Raw genomic sequence first — 18928 nt, forward strand, 5'->3', positions numbered from 1 at the left:
ATAAATTAAAAAAAACACAAAAAAGCTACATGTAAATGATGCCTAAAGCGGAGTCTGATTTTGCTGTCCAAGTTTAGGGTATAGGACTAGAACTACTGAGAGAATGTGGCAGATTTAGTAGGTAGTACATATGTATGTGTCCAGAGAATAATAATTTAAAGACCCTCTAAGTATTGTTGTGCTAAACTGGCAACTACAATACATCCCACACAATGTAAAGCTTGTGTAGAGGAAGTTCTACTTAACTCCAGGGTCTAGGAGTTAAGTCCACAAAATAAAATCAAAGATTTTAATAGATATCCCAAACGTCATCAGCTGCGGGAAGGTTAAGCAGCTGTTTTCTAGACCCCTCCACAATTGTGCATTCATTGAGCACTACGGCACGCTGCCAAGCTTTATATCATAGCCTAGCAACAACCAAAACCGCTGGGTTCTAAAAATATAAATTCTAAAAGTATAATCAAATGACCTCAGCAAGAGCTACTTACATCTTAAATAGATAAGTGGCCCTGCAACCTATCTGATGCTAGGCAGAACTACAGTAATGCTGTGAAGACAAACAGATTCAGAGCTAACTATCAACGCCTACACATGGTCAGTGGTCAAAGAAAGGTTACAGCCTGATCAAAAACACAGATTACACAGTGAAAAAAATTAAAAATAAACACACCACACGTATGGAGGCCTACACATTAGATCTGCACATACCTTTTACAAAATGAAGATAAAGTGCAACCTTCTAAAGACCTTTTTAAACTGGCTGACTCAGCAGGCAATTGTTGAACACAAACTATTCTTCCCGATAGATTTTTGCTCATTAGAGAAGATTAGAACTGCACCTCGAGCGATCATTCCTGCGATTACTGATCGCATAGAGAATCCTCATTTCTGAACAGCCGTTTCCGGTTTACACAGCATGATCTGTGTAATGAGGATGATGATGATTTTGGTGTTCACTAGGGGTGAGCAAACCCAATGTTTTCAGGTTTGGGTTCTGGTGGAACTTTATGACGGATCCGTTATGCTGGCCATAGACTTTCTTTTGCATTCCATCATAGAATGCCGTTATATTCTGGGATAACAGAATTCCACCAGAACCCGAACAAGTCAAGTTCGCTCATCCTTAGTGCTCACAACAGTGCTTTCACCCGATGAATGAGCTTTGCTTGGGCGATTGTCAGTAAATCTGGTAACACCTTGGTATTTTGGGATGAGAATATGGTGTGGTGAAGACACTTCATGAAGACTAGGGATGAGCAAATCGACCTGGATGAAACATCCGAACTCTATTTGCATAAAACTTTGTTCCAATACTGTATGGAGCAGGAGCTCCATACAGTATTCAAATGTATTGGTCCGATGAGCCGAAGTTATTGCTTCGCCAATACGCACGAGACTTCGGGTAATAAACTTCATAAATTAATTTGTACCGTTAATAAAAAAAACAAAAAAAACAGTACAAATTAATTTATGAAGTTATTACCTGAAGTCTTGTGCGAATTGGCGAAGCAATAACTTTAGCTCATCGGAGCCAATATACTGTACAGAGCTCCTGCTCCGTAGAGTATAGGAACTAAGTTTTATGCGTATCGACTTTGGATGTTTCATCCGAAGTCTATTCGCTCATCCCTAATGAAGAGCCCTTAGAGTCCTTTCACACAGATGCAATGCATGCAGCAAATGCATAGCATCTGGATTGAATCCTAACCCATTTTTTTCAATGGGTCTGTGTACATGAGCGTTGTTTTTACGCATCATCTTTGTGTTCAGGAAAGACCTCAGCATGTTCTCTATCGCAGAAAAAAAAAAATATGTTTGAACTGGTGTGTGAAAACCATTTTTTTTCCTGAACAAATCCTGACACAAACCTAATCGCTCATATGAAAACCTTAGTGTGTTATTACCCCCTTTTCTATTACTTAGATTATAGTATCAAAAAGTTAAAATTGTTATGCCACAAAAAATATTTCTCAAACCAGCACCTGGATCTGTATTCTTTAATTTAGTATAGCCACTAAGCTATTCAATAAAATGTGTCTGTATAGTGACACCTGCTGTTTGTTCTTTTCATTACTTCTCTGTCCATCTAACTGTGGTGGTCGCACGTGTTCAATTTACATCTTCAACTGCCACCAACCATATATCTTTTTAGAAACTGGCAGTTACAGGAAAAGAGCTATAGCATAAAAAAGAAGGACACACCCCTGAGCTGCCAGCCTAAACTTAATCTATAAGAATTGGAATAATGAATAGGGAGATCTTTAGATCCATGTGAGGTACAGGCCTGTTTTTAGCTTTGTCAGAAAGAGATTGTCATGTACTATATGAGGTCTGTTTTTTAATTTTTTTACATTAATCATGGCATAACCCGTTTAATTTGTAGGTATATATTCTGTGATACTTTTTAAAACATGCCAGTCATGGCCACCGTCACTGTAGCTGGCCAGCTAAGGCCCGTCCTAGGTTGCTAGTATAGCTTATATGTGTATACAGCTAGACCTGCTAATAACCTTAATACAGTTCCTATGTTTATGTGTTTAAGACAAAAGAAGTTATTTACTGTGACATGTTTTGGGTGTCATAACTTTTATATTTTGTGTTCACAGAAGCAGAAAAAGATTATATGCCTTCAAGAATTTATAGTGTAAGGTATGCTCAGTGACAGCAAAAACAACTGAAAGCATAGTGTTAATCTATTGTGCTGGGTAGAAGTCTAGACCAATCACAGCCAGCCTCACACACAGCCTGTCTGGGAATTCCCCCAGCACCTGCTGCTAGAATCATTATTCACCAGAGACAGGAACTGAAAAGACATTCACTTCACTGAGAGTTCACTGAGGAGTTGAGTTTTATGGGAACAAGAGGCCAAAATAGGTATTTAAAACTGTTACATAATGTTCATATTGTTAGTATTGTGTTTAGAACTGTATACTGAACTAGATATATAGGTGTTTACTTACAGTTCCACCAAAACCAATTGCAAGTTCAATTGCAATCATACAAATCAAATACAAATTGCAAGCATACAAATTGCGAACTGCTCATACCAGATCATAAGCAATTGCATACTGCAAACCAAGTTGAGCAAGTAGAACTATTAGTTAGACCTCAGATATACCTCTCGGAGAGATCATAAAGTGATTAAATAACTTAAAGTGAGAGTACAGATACTCAAGAGAAATATATCCACCATTTTATGTTGAATGACAAGATTGAACAGTTGAACCACCATCTTATGCATACCGCCATTTTATGATACTTTATTCAACTCATGTTATGTGCATGGACTATCTGCTGTGGAGGCGGCAGTGTTATATGAAGAAAAGTTGAAGTTAATGAAGTTATTTCAAGCATTTGGTGTATTTCAGAGTAATAGACAGTCTGGTTAGACTAAAAGTCAGAGACACCAAAATTCTAATGCCACAGTGCAAAAGGCAGTTCATAGTGCTGCGCCTGCCACAATCACCAACTGGGTGCCATTGCTTTCACTCAAAGCTTTCTATAAACTCACATTTACCAGAAACAGCTTTTCATGCAAGATGACCTCTCAGCTAAAAATGGCGATTAAGGTTTAATTGTTCACAATAATTGAGGAGATCATAAGGACTGTAAACATGGACCCATTACCTTTATAATTCAGTTGTTACAATGTTGCCCTTTTAAGAACTCCTATTACAATGTTTTAGCAATTTTTATTTTACATAGGACTGCACAAACTACTGCTTCACCTTAACGCAGTTTCCAGGATGCATTTCAGCCCCTTTTTTCAAAGGCTGGACATGCTCTTTAAAAATAGAGCCAATGACATCCAGTCATGATAACTTGACTGAAAACTTTGGTACACAATTCCTTCCTTGTCATCCTGGCCCTGGCACTAGCTGGATGAATACTACATATGCGAACAGACCATAAAAGATTTTGCACATAAACAAATCTTCTCAGTTACATAACCAGGATTCTTGGAAATTCAAAATGTAATATCAACAAAGTCACAAGGAAATCCCTGAAACTGGGCAGAGATGACTAAAACAGCAGCAACAGCTTACTCCATGTTCTCAGAACGGAAAATCAGCCAATGGATTGTCATACACATCTGGTCTCTTACAATAGTCTCCTGAATTTGTTTTCTAATTTACATAAACCATGACAAAAAATAAATTCTAATCAGCTCCAAGGTATTAGGCTCACCAAGATACAGGGATATCCGTGCCCTCCATTACACAGGTCTTCTCTTCTGGGTTAATCATTGCTGATGAGATGGACAAAGATGCACTAGCATGAACAATAGGACGTCCCCTAAAAAACAGCAAGCATGATTACTATAGGATTATTTGCATTATTGTTTGCCATTATTGTTCTGTGGCTCAAAACTATCTTTTTTAGATGCTATCAGAATGGAGCATGGACATATCCATAGCTGTAGTAGACATTCTGGGGGTCAAAGTGCAAGGAGTCCCACATAGGTGCACAATAGTTTTATGGAGAAAGATCTGCTATACAGCATTAATATGCCTTGATTTCTGCTTACAGTATTTCACACAAGCATATTACAGCTCCATGAGAGAGTCATATATTCAGTGCCAAAGGCATCATCAGATCTCATGCGGTGAGACCAGGAAAGGAAACTATGTGAAGCTTAAAAAAGTAAGCTGCCGGGCCACATGGATTAAAATGGGTCCCTAATGATTTGAACTAAGGCCATGGCTCCCTTCCAGCTTACATTTTATGGTTACAGAGAGTCAGACGTCATACTTACCGATAAACCAAGACTTTATCAGCGCCAAAGGCACCCACTATAAGGTCTAGGGAGAAGAAATGGGAATATTACATGATAGAGCTATGAATTTATGAACACTAATGCTAAAAAAGACCCAATAAAATAAAAATGGGCACAATTATATATTAATAATAGTTACAATAAAATGTCTGTTTACTGTGCGCAATGAGATTTCCTGGGGGATATGCCAGACAAAGCCAATAGAGGCCCATATAATAGAGGCCCATATAATGGAGGCCCATATAATGGAGGCCAAAAGAGTGTTCTCTAGACCCTCTTTGGAGGTGGTATACACTGGCATAGCTTTTTCTACATTAGTGCAGTAAAGACAGTGGGCCACAGAATTATTATTTTTTTTAGAATAATTGGATAGCGTGCAGTATATATTTTTGTAGCCAATGGCTGACACATGCCACTGTATGTTAGTAGACATCAGGCCTCATTCACACGTCAGTGTTTTGGTCAGTCATTTCCATCAGTGATTTTGAGCCAAAACCAAGTGCGGCTCTAAACACAGAACAGGTGCAGATCTTCTCCTTATATCTTATCTCTGTGGAGGCTCCAATCCTGGTTTTGGCTCACAATCACTAATGGAAAACACTGATGTGTGAATGAGGAGTTATACATTGGGCAATACTCCTGACACATACCCCGGGCGTATATATAGATATAAAGTTAGAAAGAAAGAAATCCGCAGCACATCCAATTGATCAAAAAGTAAAAAGAAGCTTTATTCACCAAGCATGAATAAAGCTTCTTTTTACTTTTTGATCAATTGGATGTGCTGCGGATTTCTTTTTTTCTATATTATTTGGAGGTGGATCGCCTACTCAGCCGCTGGCACTCCGTTTGTACTATTTTGACAGTGGTGCTGCCCACATTTTCTCTATTCCCATAGATATAAAGTTAGAAATAAAGTGGACAGAACCAGACACCATTCATTCTACTACTATCTAAAAGGAACTTTCAAAACACAACATAGCTCCTTATACTAAAGATAATCCATGACAGGAAGGCTAAACAATGGTAAAGAAGAAAAACTGCATTACACACTGTACCTGGGTAGCCATTGCCATCAAGATCTTTTCCTCCTCTGATGGAGAACCCAAAGAAAGAAGGGGTCAGAGAAGAGCCCCACAATCCTTCCAGTACTTGAGATGGTTTAGGATTCAGTCCCTTTGAATTACCATTAAAGATGAACACCATTCCTTTTTTATCTTCACCATCAAAGGGAGCACCAATTGCAATATCTGTAAAAGAGAAAGAAAATGTGTTAGACTCATACAGAGAGTTGTAGTTTTGCATGTTAGAGATTTTTTTCTCTTCAACAAAATAAAGAGAAACACAATATTGCAATAACCCAGCGGTACACTGCAGAAGGGGGTTAAAACTATAGGATTATGTATTTTTATGTTATCCACCCTGATGGCTAGGTATATGAAATTAACATATTCCTTAGATGCATTTGCTAGGCAGGGGCTGCTGCTCTGTTTGGTCAGAAGTTTGAGTTTAAAGAGAGAAGGAAGCAGGAAACAGTGCAGTTGAAATAGCATGAGACAGTAAGCCCACAGGGATCCAAGAGGAGACCATGCCAGATGCAACCCCCAAGTGAGTGAAAATGAGCTTAATTCTGGATGGTGAAGCAGGCAAACATATTCTGGCTATGAACTTCACAGCATTGCTTGTGCTAGAGGCTTCTGGCTCCCAGCCATAACCAAGAGACAGGTGCCAAGTCTGTTAAAAGGTCTGCACCCCTCAGCTGGGCATTGTGGATGTATAGAGAGACCATTCAGCTGAATTGAAGAGACAGACCTGTTAATTCAGAGAGTGATTTAGGGAGCACCTGAACTGTTTTCTCCATATACACAACCTCAGGAATTATTCTTTAACTGTTAATGTGCCTACTTCTGCAAGTACGTGTACCACAGGGACTGTGCCTACTTCTGCAAGTACGTGTACCACAGGGACTGTGCCCACTTCTGCAAGTACGTGTACCACAGGGACTGTGCCCACTTCAGCAAGTACGTGTACCACAGGGACTGTGCCCACTTCAGCAAGTACGTGTACCACAGGGACTGTGCCCACTTCAGCAAGTACGTGTACCACAGGGACTGTGCCCACTTCAGCAAGTACGTGTACCACAGGGACTGTGCCCACTTCAGCAAGTACGTGTACCACAGGGACTGTGCCCACTTCTGCAAGTACGTGTACCACAGGGACTGTGCCCACTTCTGCAAGTACGTGTACCACAGGGACTGTGCCCACTTCTGCAAGTACGTGTACCACAGGGACTGTGCCCACTTCTGCAAGTACGTGTACCACAGGGACTGTGCCCACTTCTGCAAGTACGTGTACCACAGGGACTGTGCCCACTTCTGCAAGTACGTGTACCACAGGGACTGTGCCCACTTCTGCAAGTACGTGTACCACAGGGACTGTGCCCACTTCTGCAAGTACGTGTACCACAGGGACTGTGCCCACTTCTGCAAGTACGTGTACCACAGGGACTGTGCCTACTTCTGCAAGTACGTGTACCACAGGGACTGTGCCCACTTCTGCAAGTACGTGTACCACAGGGACTGTGCCTACTTCTGCAAGTACGTGTACCACAGGGACTGTGCCTACTTCTGCAAGTACGTGCATGGCCGGTGCAACCATATAGGCGAACTAGGCGTTTGCCTAGGGCGCCGGCCTGCTGGGGGCGCCCTGGTGGGCTCCCCCTGACTGGGGCTGCAGCCCTGGGCGAGCGGCTCTTGAGCCGCCCCCAGCGCTGTTACAGGGGGGCCAGGAGGTGGAGGTCCTTCTTAAATATGGCAGAGCAGGCGGGCAGCAAGGGAGGCTGTTCTAGCAGATCCCCACTCCTCCCTCGTGCACCCTCTGTGATGCCAGAATAGGACATCATTCCGGCCCGGGCATACTAAACGGCGCGCTGGAGGACTGAGGAGCTGCACCACACTGGACCCCAGGGAGGTGAGTGTTTAAAGGGAACCTGTCACCAGGATTTGGGGTATAGAGCTATGGACATGGGTTGCTATATGGCCACTAGCACATCCTCAATATCCAGTCCCCATAGCTCTCTGTGCTTTTATTGTGTAAAAAAAAAAAAAAACACGATTTGATACATATGAAATTAACATAAAAAGAGAGTCATATCTTACATGTGTGACCAGAGAAGAGTCATATTTTCAAGCTCTGACTCATCTCAGGTTAATTTGCATATGTATCAAATCGGTTTTTATACACAATAAAAGCACATAGAGCTATGGGGACTGGGTATTGCGGATGTGCTAGCAGCCATCTAGCAACCCATGTCCTCAGCTCTATACCCAAAATCCCGGTGACAGGTTCCCTTTAAGTGTTTGACTGAGTGATTGTGTCTGTCTGTCAGTGAGTTTCTGTGTACGTCATTCAGTGAGTGTCTGAGTGTGTGTGTGTATATGTCAGTGAGTGAGTGAGTGAGTGAGTGAGTCAGTCATGAGGGGGCGGCAAAATGGATCTTTGCCTAGGGCGGCAAAAATCCTTGCACCGTCCCCGGGTACGTGTTTGTGCAAACTGCAAAGTTTTCAGTAAATAACTGCTCTCCAAGCCAGCGTAATCATTGCTGTGTTTGCCCCACCTGTCTACCTGCCTCGTACCCCACAATCCACCAGGCAGGAGACAGTTAACAGGGTGTTCCCCAAGGGGAAGAAAGGGTGCACTCCTCGTCACTGCTCAGCCCAATGAGCACCAGGGAAGCCATAGCCAGCATGAGTACTACCACCATAGTCCTCACTATGCCAGCACTTGTCCTCTCGCCTTCCACCTTCCTTATCCCAGGCTACTTAAACTGAGAATTTATTCAGAAGCCCTGATTTTTATGGCATTGTGACACACACACACACACACCTTAAAATTTCTAAAATAGTTCAGGCAGATTACTAAGCACCATAAACCCGTTATGTTTGTGGAGACTAGCCCCTAGACTGTAATGACTGATTACTTAAAGGCTATGGACTTCTTTGCACTGGAAAGGCAGCAGCATCCTGGACACACAGATCCCATATCCACATGAAAGTCTGAAACTAGCAAATACACCCAAGAAATTCAAGAAGAGGTTTGTAAACTGAATATCAGGAGGTCATAAACAAATGAAGGAATAAAGATTCCAAACTGAAACTTATGTAAAAATCATTTTTTCTATGTCAAAAAAGTGTCTACAGCCTTTAAACTGTTCATTGGGATATTTGGGTAATGTCTTAGTGTGATCTCTACTGCACACTTTACCATTGAAGCCGTCTTGGTCTAAATCTCCTAAAACGGCAATGGAACTACCAAACCGACCATACTCCTGCTGCCCAGTGAGGACCAGGGACGGGATGCGAGACATATTATAACCCTGCAGATAGACATAGACACGGCCCACTTCCTGAGTTCTTCCATCATGTGTCTTCTCCATGAATAATGGTGCGCCAATAAGAAGGTCATCCAGGCTGTAAAACAAATAAATGCATTATATAATGCACTGAACATTTCAATAGTGAAAACCATACCTCCCTACAGTCATAACTGCCCAGATAATGAATTACTGAAAACATTGCAAAATGAGATATTACAAATAGGACTTCTGCTCATCTTACCCATCACCGTTGAAATCGGCAGCAGCCAGTGAATAACCAAAGTATGTGGCCATCTACAGACGAAAAGAAACAAAAAACATGAAAATATACATTGATATAGAACAAAGCACCATAATAAGACGATACAATATATGGGATACCTGTGATTATAGAGGGCCCTGCCCTAGCATGGGAGAATTCTATGGAGTCTGAGACATTCCATAGATTTAATGCATAAGTCTCTCTAAATCACTGACACATATCTAGATGTAAAATATTTTTGACCTACATGTAAAACCATCACTTACCTGTTCTCCTGAGAAGTTATAAAGTGATTTTAAATCAGTTCCATTCAGGATGGTAACCTACAAAAAAAATAAAAAATAAGATGCAGGACAAAAAACTGTCATTTGTACAGTGAACAGATGCAATGTCATTCCATATTGAGCAATATTTCCTATTAACTGAAAAAATAGTAACATCCAATATTTTGCAATCTCCGATGCGCTGTACTATGGAGCCATATGCACTGTGTAGGTTCTTCATACAGCATTGTATCATCGCTGACCGCCATCTCTCCCGAACACACTCCTACACATATGCGTGTGATGTGAATCAAAGAGGGGGAGAAAGGAGCTGCCAGATACCTCATCTGTACGAGAACAAAAGAATCAGGCAGTTGAAATCTCTCTGCCCACTATCGTTCCCTGCCATCACGGGCGAGTCGGGAGGGCCCTAGAAACATCAGATGGTTGTGCACTCTTACCAAAACTCGGCAGCTTTGGCCAGTAGACATCTAAGATGCAAGGCCTGCCTAAAGGAGTTATCCCCTATTATGTCTTAATGGGACAAGTGTCTTATCAGTGGAGGTTCGACTGCTCGGGGGAGTTCCATTGCATGCCCATTAATGTTTTCCGTTCCATTTGACTGCTGGAGATAGCTGAATGGAGCATTGGATATGCAAACAGGAAGCCCAGGACCCCCTTCCCATGATCAGCAGGGGTCCCAAGCTGTCAGACATCCACCGTACAGACAATTATTCCCTATCCTGTGGAGGGGCGATACGTTGTCTTAAGAACAACCCCCTTGGATATCCCATACCTAATGTACAAAATGAAAAAAAATCAGACATGCTACGCACATGACTATCTCTTTCTAACAAAGCTAGAACCAGCCCTGTACCTCACATGGATCTAGAGATCTCCACAATCATTGCTCTGCTAGATTTATATCAAGCTGACAGCTCAAGGGGTGTGTCCTTTCTGCTGCAGCTCAGGGGGCGTGTCCATGTTCTCCCTATCACAGCTCAGGGGGCAGTTGAAGGATAAAACTGAGCATGTGCGGCACCTCCGTGCAAGTGGCCAATAATTAATATAGAGATAGATAGATAGATATATATATATATATATATATATATATATATATCTATCTATCTATATATACACACATACATACATACATACATAATTACATACACACACTTTTATTGTTGAATAGCTCAGTGGCTATGCTAAATTTTTAATTACATACTATTACAAAAATATTCAGATCCAGGCGCTGGTTTAAAAACTGTAGAATATATTTCGTGGATAATTTAAAGGTTAATTCCTCCATTATAGGGCATATAGTGTTGCATGCCACAATTTTTATGGCTCCATATGACTCTTAGAACCATAACTTATATGGCGGAAATAAAACCGCTAGGAGGTTTCTGAACTATGAAATTTAATTTATATTTCTTACATATCCATAAGTATCATTTCCTTTGGGAACTGCAGCCACATAATCTGTTGGGGGAAAGAGAAAAATAAAATAAAAATTGTATGTCAGACAATGATCAGACTAGCCAATGGTTAAACAGGGTGGCAAAGACAGTATACAACACTTACCTTCAGTATTATCTCCACTGAACTCTCCGACTGCTACAGAATAACCTAAGAAAATAAAGTGTATAACATGGTCGATCAATTATACATTTCTATAGGAATGGCAATCCCTGTAGTACGAGTAAGGCATCATGCACACAGTTGTATATCATGACAGTGTTTCAAAACTTTTCCTTTGGACACAACAAAAAAAATGAATAAATAAAAATGCCAAGTTGTATTGGATGCCATCTCCTAGTATTAGGGTCCATTCACACGTCCGCAAAATGGGTCCGCATCTGTTCCGTAATTTTGCAGAACAGGTGCGGACCCATTCATTTTCAATGGGGCCGGAATGTGCTGTCCGCATCCGCATTTGCGGATCTGCAAAAAAAATAGAACATCTCCTATTCTTGCCCACAATTGCGGACAAGAAAAGGCATTTTCTATGAGTGCCGGCGATGTGCGGTGCGCAAAATGTGGAATGCACATTGCCGGTGTCAGTGTTTTGCGGATCCACAAAAAACAGACAGATGTGTGAATAGACCCTTATCCTACTCTCACTTATGTGCATGTGGCAAAAATCAGGCCATCTGAAATCTCTAACTGGTTGGAAAATGTATTGCCATATTATCACTATACCACGTACATTTTGCTGCTCGCGATTATCCATCCAATGCAAGTGTTTAGTTCCTTTTCTTAGCAAAGGATTCTAATAAAAGTAGTTTTCACCAGCATTGAAGAAACATTAAAAGTTAGTTTCAGTAGCTCATGCCTAGCTTTCTCTAGAACCAGAAGACAATTGGGCGTTCTCGATCTATAGCAGCGAAGTGGAATTTTCTGCCCTCAACAAAGCCTGCAGGCACGCGTCTCCATTATCTACAGATTTCTATGCAACACTCGCCATGGAACATGAAATCCTGCCGAGTGCCACTATTGTGCAAGTACCAGCAGAACGGAAGATTTGCTTTCAGCCTTTAAGTCTTAATAGTCGGCTTGTTCCCTAGTCTTTCAGGCAGTGAGCACATCAAGTGCCAATTGTGAACTGTGACAGCACCCTGGGAGAGAGCCACAAGATCACAAGGGCCCGAGTCATTCTACAAGTGTAATTGATCAAGTACTTTACAATAGGTTGAAAAGACAGAAGACTTCAAAAAAAGGACAAATAGGATGTTGCTGTATATTCAAGAAATGCTGGCGATTGCCATTTCAGAGTTGGAAAGGAAATTGGACTAACTGGAAATCCCAAACCACCCAATCTGTATAATCTTGATATGAGACATTAGATGAATGAGCTATATTAAATAAGACTTCGTTGTGATCCGACTAGGTTTCTGAGCAGCTTTATGGCCTCAATACACTTTAGTGCATTGCTGACCGAACCTGCAGAGAACAGTGGGTTCGGCAGTCAGTCCGATTCCTGTTGGGAGCTCCCAACTCCCCCCCCGAGACATCATCTAGGGACAGAAGGAGCAAGCAAAGTGAATATTCGGACACAATCCTTTTGTTCTCCACTCTCCCCATTGAATACACATACACGTTTGGCCAAGTCGAATGTGTATGGATGTATCGGGAGGGAGTCTGCAAAGATAGCTGTCAGCTGAACAATAGTTCGGCAGACAGCTATTGAATGTATGTAGCCGCCTATAGATTGACTGTTTTTTTTTTTTTTTTTTTAACTATAAAATGGATCTATTGACAGAACTAAATTCACAATACTGGTATCAGCTATGTTTTCTAAAAGGGTTTTTAGGACTTAGTATAGGTCATCTATAACCAGGCATGGCCACTATGCAATGGATGAAGATTGGTGGATACTTCTGGGCACAGAAGCCCCTGAACACCCCACCAATCTGACATTGCTGACCCATCGTAAGGATAGGTCATCAATATTGGTCCAAAAAACACCTTTAACATTTGAGGTCCTATTCATACAGCATTAGGGAATTATGGTTATCATGCACATGGATGCCACTTACAGAAATGTACAGATCTACCATTGACTCAATGACTGTGAGCACGTTAGACATACATACCAAACATGGTGTGAATAGAGCTTTATAGAGACAAACAGTAGCATATTTATTGTATTAAAGGGGTATTCCACTATCCAGTAAAAAATAAAACAGGGTTCATTGTAGAAAGAATACTTTGAGAATGGTACATATGGTGGAGACTGGCATCACTGAAATAGCACTGTTAGGCCTCATGCACACGACCGTTCCGGTTTTTGCGGTCCGCAAAAAACGGAAGCTGCCCGTGTGCCTTCTGCAATTTGCAGAACGGAACAGGTGGCCCATTGTAGAAATGCCTATTCTTGTCCGCAAAATTGACAAGAATAGGACATGATCAGTTTTATCCCCATGCATTCTGAATGGAGAGCAATCCGTTCAGGATGCATCAGGATGTCTTCAGTTCAGTCTTTTTGCCTTTTCAGGACGGAGATAATACTGCAGCATGCTGCGGTTTTATCTCCATCCAAAATTCTGAAACGCTTGCCGGAACGCCTAGTCTGGCATTTTTTCCCCATTGAAATGCATTAATGCCGGATCTGGCCCCGGCAAAACGGATCCGACATTGCGGTCTGCGCATGCTCAGACCGCAAAAAAATTGAAAAAAATATAAATGCCAGATTCGTTTTTTAGGATAACACCGGAGAGACGTCAAACACATACCAAAAGAGTACAAAAGTATATTACATTGTAAATGCTATGCTAATAACCTAGAGATGCTTAGCAAATACATTTTGTACAAAATCATTTGAGCCCGTCTGCCGCACGCCAAGGCGATCTCTAAGACGGGTCCTAAAACTAAAGCTCACCTGTTGGGTGCCATAACAGCGACCATGAAATTCAGGAAAAGTAGGTCCCACATGCATGCTGGGCCCCTTTTGGTTTATATCTCTGAGGTGCCAAAATGGCGTCCAATGAATCCAGGGACTGCAAATACCAGCATGCATGCTGAGCAGACTATGTACTCATACTAATTAAAATCAGCCCATGACGCAACACAGGCCACAGGAGTGCACGACCAAATAGGAGTCAGCCACTACTCCCATACAAACTACAAAACAAAAGAGGGGGGGGGGGGGGGGGTCGGCACATCCCAATGCGCAGGTGCACGTTGCTATGGCTGAAAATACATCAAACACATAGTGCAACAGCACTCTACAAAACCGGAGAGACGGATCCGGCATCTCAATGCATTTGTCAGACGGATCAGGATCCTGATCCGTCTGACAAATGCCACCAGTTTGCATACGTTTTGACGGAACCGGCAGGCAGTTCCAGCGACGGAACTGCCTGCCAGAATCCTCTGCCGCAAGTGTGAAAGTACCCTTAGGTCTAGAATTAGAAGATCAATCTGTAATATAAATGTTAATAATAAAATGCATAAAAAAAAATAAAAAAATTAAATTGCAATCCATATAAAACGGTAACGCCTCCTACCCATGTAACTGTCGTCGTAGGTTTGATAAACCTGACGGGTCTGCATTTGTCCTTTGATTTCTAGCACAAAGTATTCAGCGTAGAAGTCTTTCTGAATGTCACCTGGAGTAGCAGTGAAGACCTGACCTAAAATCAAGCCAACATTATACATATAAGTACAAATACAGAAATGATGTACCGGTAGTTGCTGCAGCATCAAAGGGTGTTAAGTTTTACTTCCAGTTCTAATATTTGATATGATTTTAATGAAGATTCATTTTCTACTAAAAATAAACATTAATAAAACAAGGCACAAAAAAATGCACTGTGCGTAATAATATTCAAAATGTTATAAAACTAACAGCAAACATCTGGCTGCAGTGTTGCCCCATCTGTTGTGGAAGTGACATGGATTTTCACCACAGACTTCATTCCTTGTAATATGAAGAGTGAAATTCTCAGCTAAATCCATGCCAACATCTTTGGTGCAGATTTGTAGGGTAGTTTAAAGGGAACCTGTCATCTGGATTTTGCCTATAGAGCTGCAGACATGCGCTGCTAGATCACCGCTAGCACATCCGCATTATCCAGTCCCCATAGCTCTCTGTGCTTTTATGGTGTAAAAAAAATGACGTAAGAAGCCCAAGGAGCTGTTACTAACGTTTCCGGAGCCCATCCATGCCCACTGTGGAGTCCAGCACCGCATCCTCCGAATCTCCTCCTTGCTCCCCGACGTCACAAAGCTAGAGCGCCGTAATCTCGCGATCTGCGAGATAGCGCATGCGCAGTGTCAGCATAGTGTTCCTTCCCTGAGCTGGCATCAGCCTCAGGGAAAAAACTGTGCATGCGCTAGCTCGCACATCGCGAGATTACGGCGCTCTAGCTTTGTGACGTCGGGGAGCAAGGAGGAGATTCAGAGGATGTGGGGCGGTGCTGGGCTCAGAGTCAGAACGCTGGACTCATCTCTGAAGCATGAAGGAGACAGGATTCATCTAAGGTTCATTTACACATCGTTTTTTGGGACACAATAAAAGCACAGAGCTACGAGGACTGGGTATTGCGGATGTGCTAGCAGTGATCTAGCAACCCATGTCCTCAGTTCTATACCCAAAATCCAGGTGACAGGTTCCCTTTAACAGTGTTGTTTCTACAGACAAAATATACCAATGTTGGGGAACTGCCAAAAGATAATCCGTGTCCAAGTAGTTCTCATCACCTAATGGGGACCATTTTATGCATTTGTTGTCTCCCATTTCTAGTGTTAAGCTGTGATTGATTGATGTGGGCATTAAAGGGGTTATCAATCTGTTTAATATGACTTAACTCCTGGCATCCTGCTGATCAGCTGTTTGAAGAGACAGCGGCACTCTGAGCACTTACGCCTGTTCCTTTTCATTGGTCACATGACCTAGGCACAGTTCAGTCCCATTCAAGTGAATGGCACCGAGCTGCAATATCAAGCACTGCAGCTATACAATGGGCAGCACTGTGCTTGGTAAACAGCAAGGAGGCCAGGGCACTCAAAGCGCTGCAGCCCCTTCAAACAGCTGATCAGCATTGGTGCTGGGAGTCAGACCCCCACCGATCACATAGTGAAAACCTATCCTTGAAATAGGACATCAGTATTAAACACTTAAACGAAACCCATTTAAAGAATCTAATTGTCTGAAACAGTTCTGACACATCATGAAACCCAATAGAACGTTACCTTGCCAGTAATAGCTTCCAGGTCCACCCAGTAGTATTTTTCCATTCTAGTTTTTAATTGAAAGGAAAAGAAAAATAATTTAATGTATAGCCCTAAAAACATTCTGACGTGTCTCTACAATTTTACATGATAAATCACAGCATGGAGGACATGTGCAAGAAAAAGATGAAAAACTTTAAACTCACTCCATTTTAAAGAGCTTACCTTTGTAAACTCAGCAGCAAAGCCACCTTGGCAGTATCCCTGGCCTTCTTCAGACACATGATCTGAGAATAAATAAAAAAAGGAGATCATTTTTAGAAGATCATAAATATCAACAGAAATCCAGTTCCAAATATCCACAGTTTTTGGACAAAACGATCTGATAGATCTTAAAACCTACCTGTACGACAAGGCGAATACTCCACAAAATTGGTAAAATTGTCAAAAGACAAATAGCATGTTCCCACCATGTCACTATATACTTCGTCTTTTAGTGTTCTCCAGCTGTATCTAGGAGCACAAGCCTGCAAAGAAGAATAAAAACAGTTGAAGGCAAAAATACTATAATTTTACAGTACTGAAGCAAGGTTTTAATTGGTCTTTCCCCTTTAATGTAAATGGTTAGAGACGTCCAATATCCGGCCACATTCCTGAAGAATGAAATAACTGTACATGCGTACAGACCTTTAGGTGGGGCTAGGAGGGACCAGGAAACTAGGAAATACTTAGCTTTAGCTCCATTGAAGGCATCAACAGGATAAGATGTCTGGCTACTATCACCTCTCTTTGTATCATATAGGCGTCGGACGAGTGCCATGTTGGGCGCTGGTCGATTGGGAGCTTACTCATTTGTTTGACAACTTTTGGTGATATATATATATATATATATATATATATATATATATACACATACACACACACACTGTTTATGCACCCAAGACGTGTAATGTCTTTCTGAACTTCAGATTCTGTGATAATACATGTACAAAATGTTTTCCCTCTAAAACCAACATGTCAGATGACAGACTGTTCCTCTACATCTGAAAGTCAAATGGGACACAAAATAGAGGGGGAAAAAAAAAAAAAAAAAAAAAAAAAAAAAGTCTACTGCGGATTTTGCTGCAGATCCGTGGCAAAAACCATAGAAACAAACTCATGAATTACATTTTTTTTTGCTGTGGATTTCACCCTTTGCTTTGGAACGCGATAAATCTGCGGTGAAGATCCACAGCATAAAATGGACATGCTGCAGATTTCAAATCCCCACTGCAGTTCAATCTACGCGGCTGATTTTTTCTACACCGGGTGTGGGCAAGATTTGCCTATGAAAATAAGCAATGGCAAATCCATATAGTGTACCAAACACCTGTGAACTCACTCTTAACTGCTGATTTGTAGTGTCCTGTGCGGGATCTACAGTTTTGACATTTATTCATGACATATGTGGCCATCAAAATCTTGGATTACCAGCCCTCTTGAAGACACAGATAAGTGATAAAGAGCAGTAAGTGATATGTACCAGAATAAATTTGTCATGCGAGCGGACAGTTGCTCCGAACCATTGTCCAGATTTATATTCCACCTGTTCTTGACGAGTTGAATTCCCATCGGCAGAGTAGAAGGTATGCCTGCGGTTGCCTATAAAACACACATACAGAAATAGTTTAATGTATAGGAGAGGCAAAATGGCATTAGACAGCGTTCAGGACTATTTAAAGACATTATCTTAGAATTGTGAAACTCTAATAAGTCAGAGTGACTAATTAGCTTTTCAGAACAAATATACACAAAACAGAAGAAGCATATAAATATCCACCATCTTAATTACAAGGATTGTAAGGGAAAGACCACATGGCGCGGTCGTGTGTGTCGCTCGAGATTCTGCTGTGCTATGTTAGAGAGACGTCCCCAATTAAACTATAGGCACTGCACTGTTCATTGGGTCTGTATTATTAAAAGCCCCTTCATTACCACACAGCCATTAAAGATACAAACCAATTGAACTGTACAGTCAGCTTAATTACAGCCCGTTGCGGCCTATACGGTACTCAAAAGGCAGCAAGACCGTGCCACACGACCCCCACTTGTGGTCGCACCCTTAAAAAAGGAACCTGAGGAAACAGATCACCGGTTGAGAAAGATGTACTTTTGTATATGGGCTGTGTAATTACAGATTAGCCCCATTCACTTGAATACAGATTAACTGCAATACCAGAAATTGCCTATAAAAAAAAAAAAAAAAAAAAAAAAAAAAAAGACGCAGTTTTCTTTGTGCGCGTTTAACAAAAGCTCAAGATAATTCCTTAAAGAGGATCTTTCATGACTCCTGACACCTGTTTTAATAGCTTCACGCATTCTTCATGTACTAACAGTTCAGCAGCATTTACTCTTATGGCTCTATGTTGTGTCATTCCTTTATTATTTCTACTAGAAGTTATGAATGAATTGATAGCAGTCTGCAGTAAGGGTACACCCCCCCCCCCCCCCCAATCTGGTTACCTCCCCTCTGTACCCTTACTGCAGACTGCTAGCAATTCATTCATAACTTCTAGTAGAAATAAGGAATGACAACA

At 41.5% G+C, this 18928-nt stretch overlaps 1 protein-coding gene across 1 annotated transcript in view; it reads right to left on the reverse strand.

Annotated features, from left to right (window-relative positions):
• ITGA5 (integrin subunit alpha 5) overlaps positions 1–18928 on the reverse strand; it is a 118830-nt gene that overhangs the window by 34471 nt on the left and 65431 nt on the right. The window contains exons 3-15 of the mRNA XM_040425857.1: positions 17875–17993; positions 16756–16879; positions 16578–16639; positions 16374–16419; positions 14687–14812; positions 11262–11306; positions 11116–11159; positions 9681–9737; positions 9394–9446; positions 9041–9246; positions 5836–6027; positions 4757–4802; positions 4189–4296 (exon numbers count right to left, since the gene is read on the reverse strand). Of these exons, the coding sequence (XP_040281791.1) occupies positions 4189–4296; positions 4757–4802; positions 5836–6027; positions 9041–9246; positions 9394–9446; positions 9681–9737; positions 11116–11159; positions 11262–11306; positions 14687–14812; positions 16374–16419; positions 16578–16639; positions 16756–16879; positions 17875–17993 (1228 nt within the window). The remainder of the gene's footprint in view (positions 1–4188; positions 4297–4756; positions 4803–5835; positions 6028–9040; positions 9247–9393; positions 9447–9680; positions 9738–11115; positions 11160–11261; positions 11307–14686; positions 14813–16373; positions 16420–16577; positions 16640–16755; positions 16880–17874; positions 17994–18928) is intronic.

The sequence above is a fragment of the Bufo bufo genome, chromosome 3, assembly GCF_905171765.1.
Source record: "Bufo bufo chromosome 3, aBufBuf1.1, whole genome shotgun sequence".
NCBI lineage: Eukaryota > Metazoa > Chordata > Amphibia > Anura > Bufonidae > Bufo > Bufo bufo.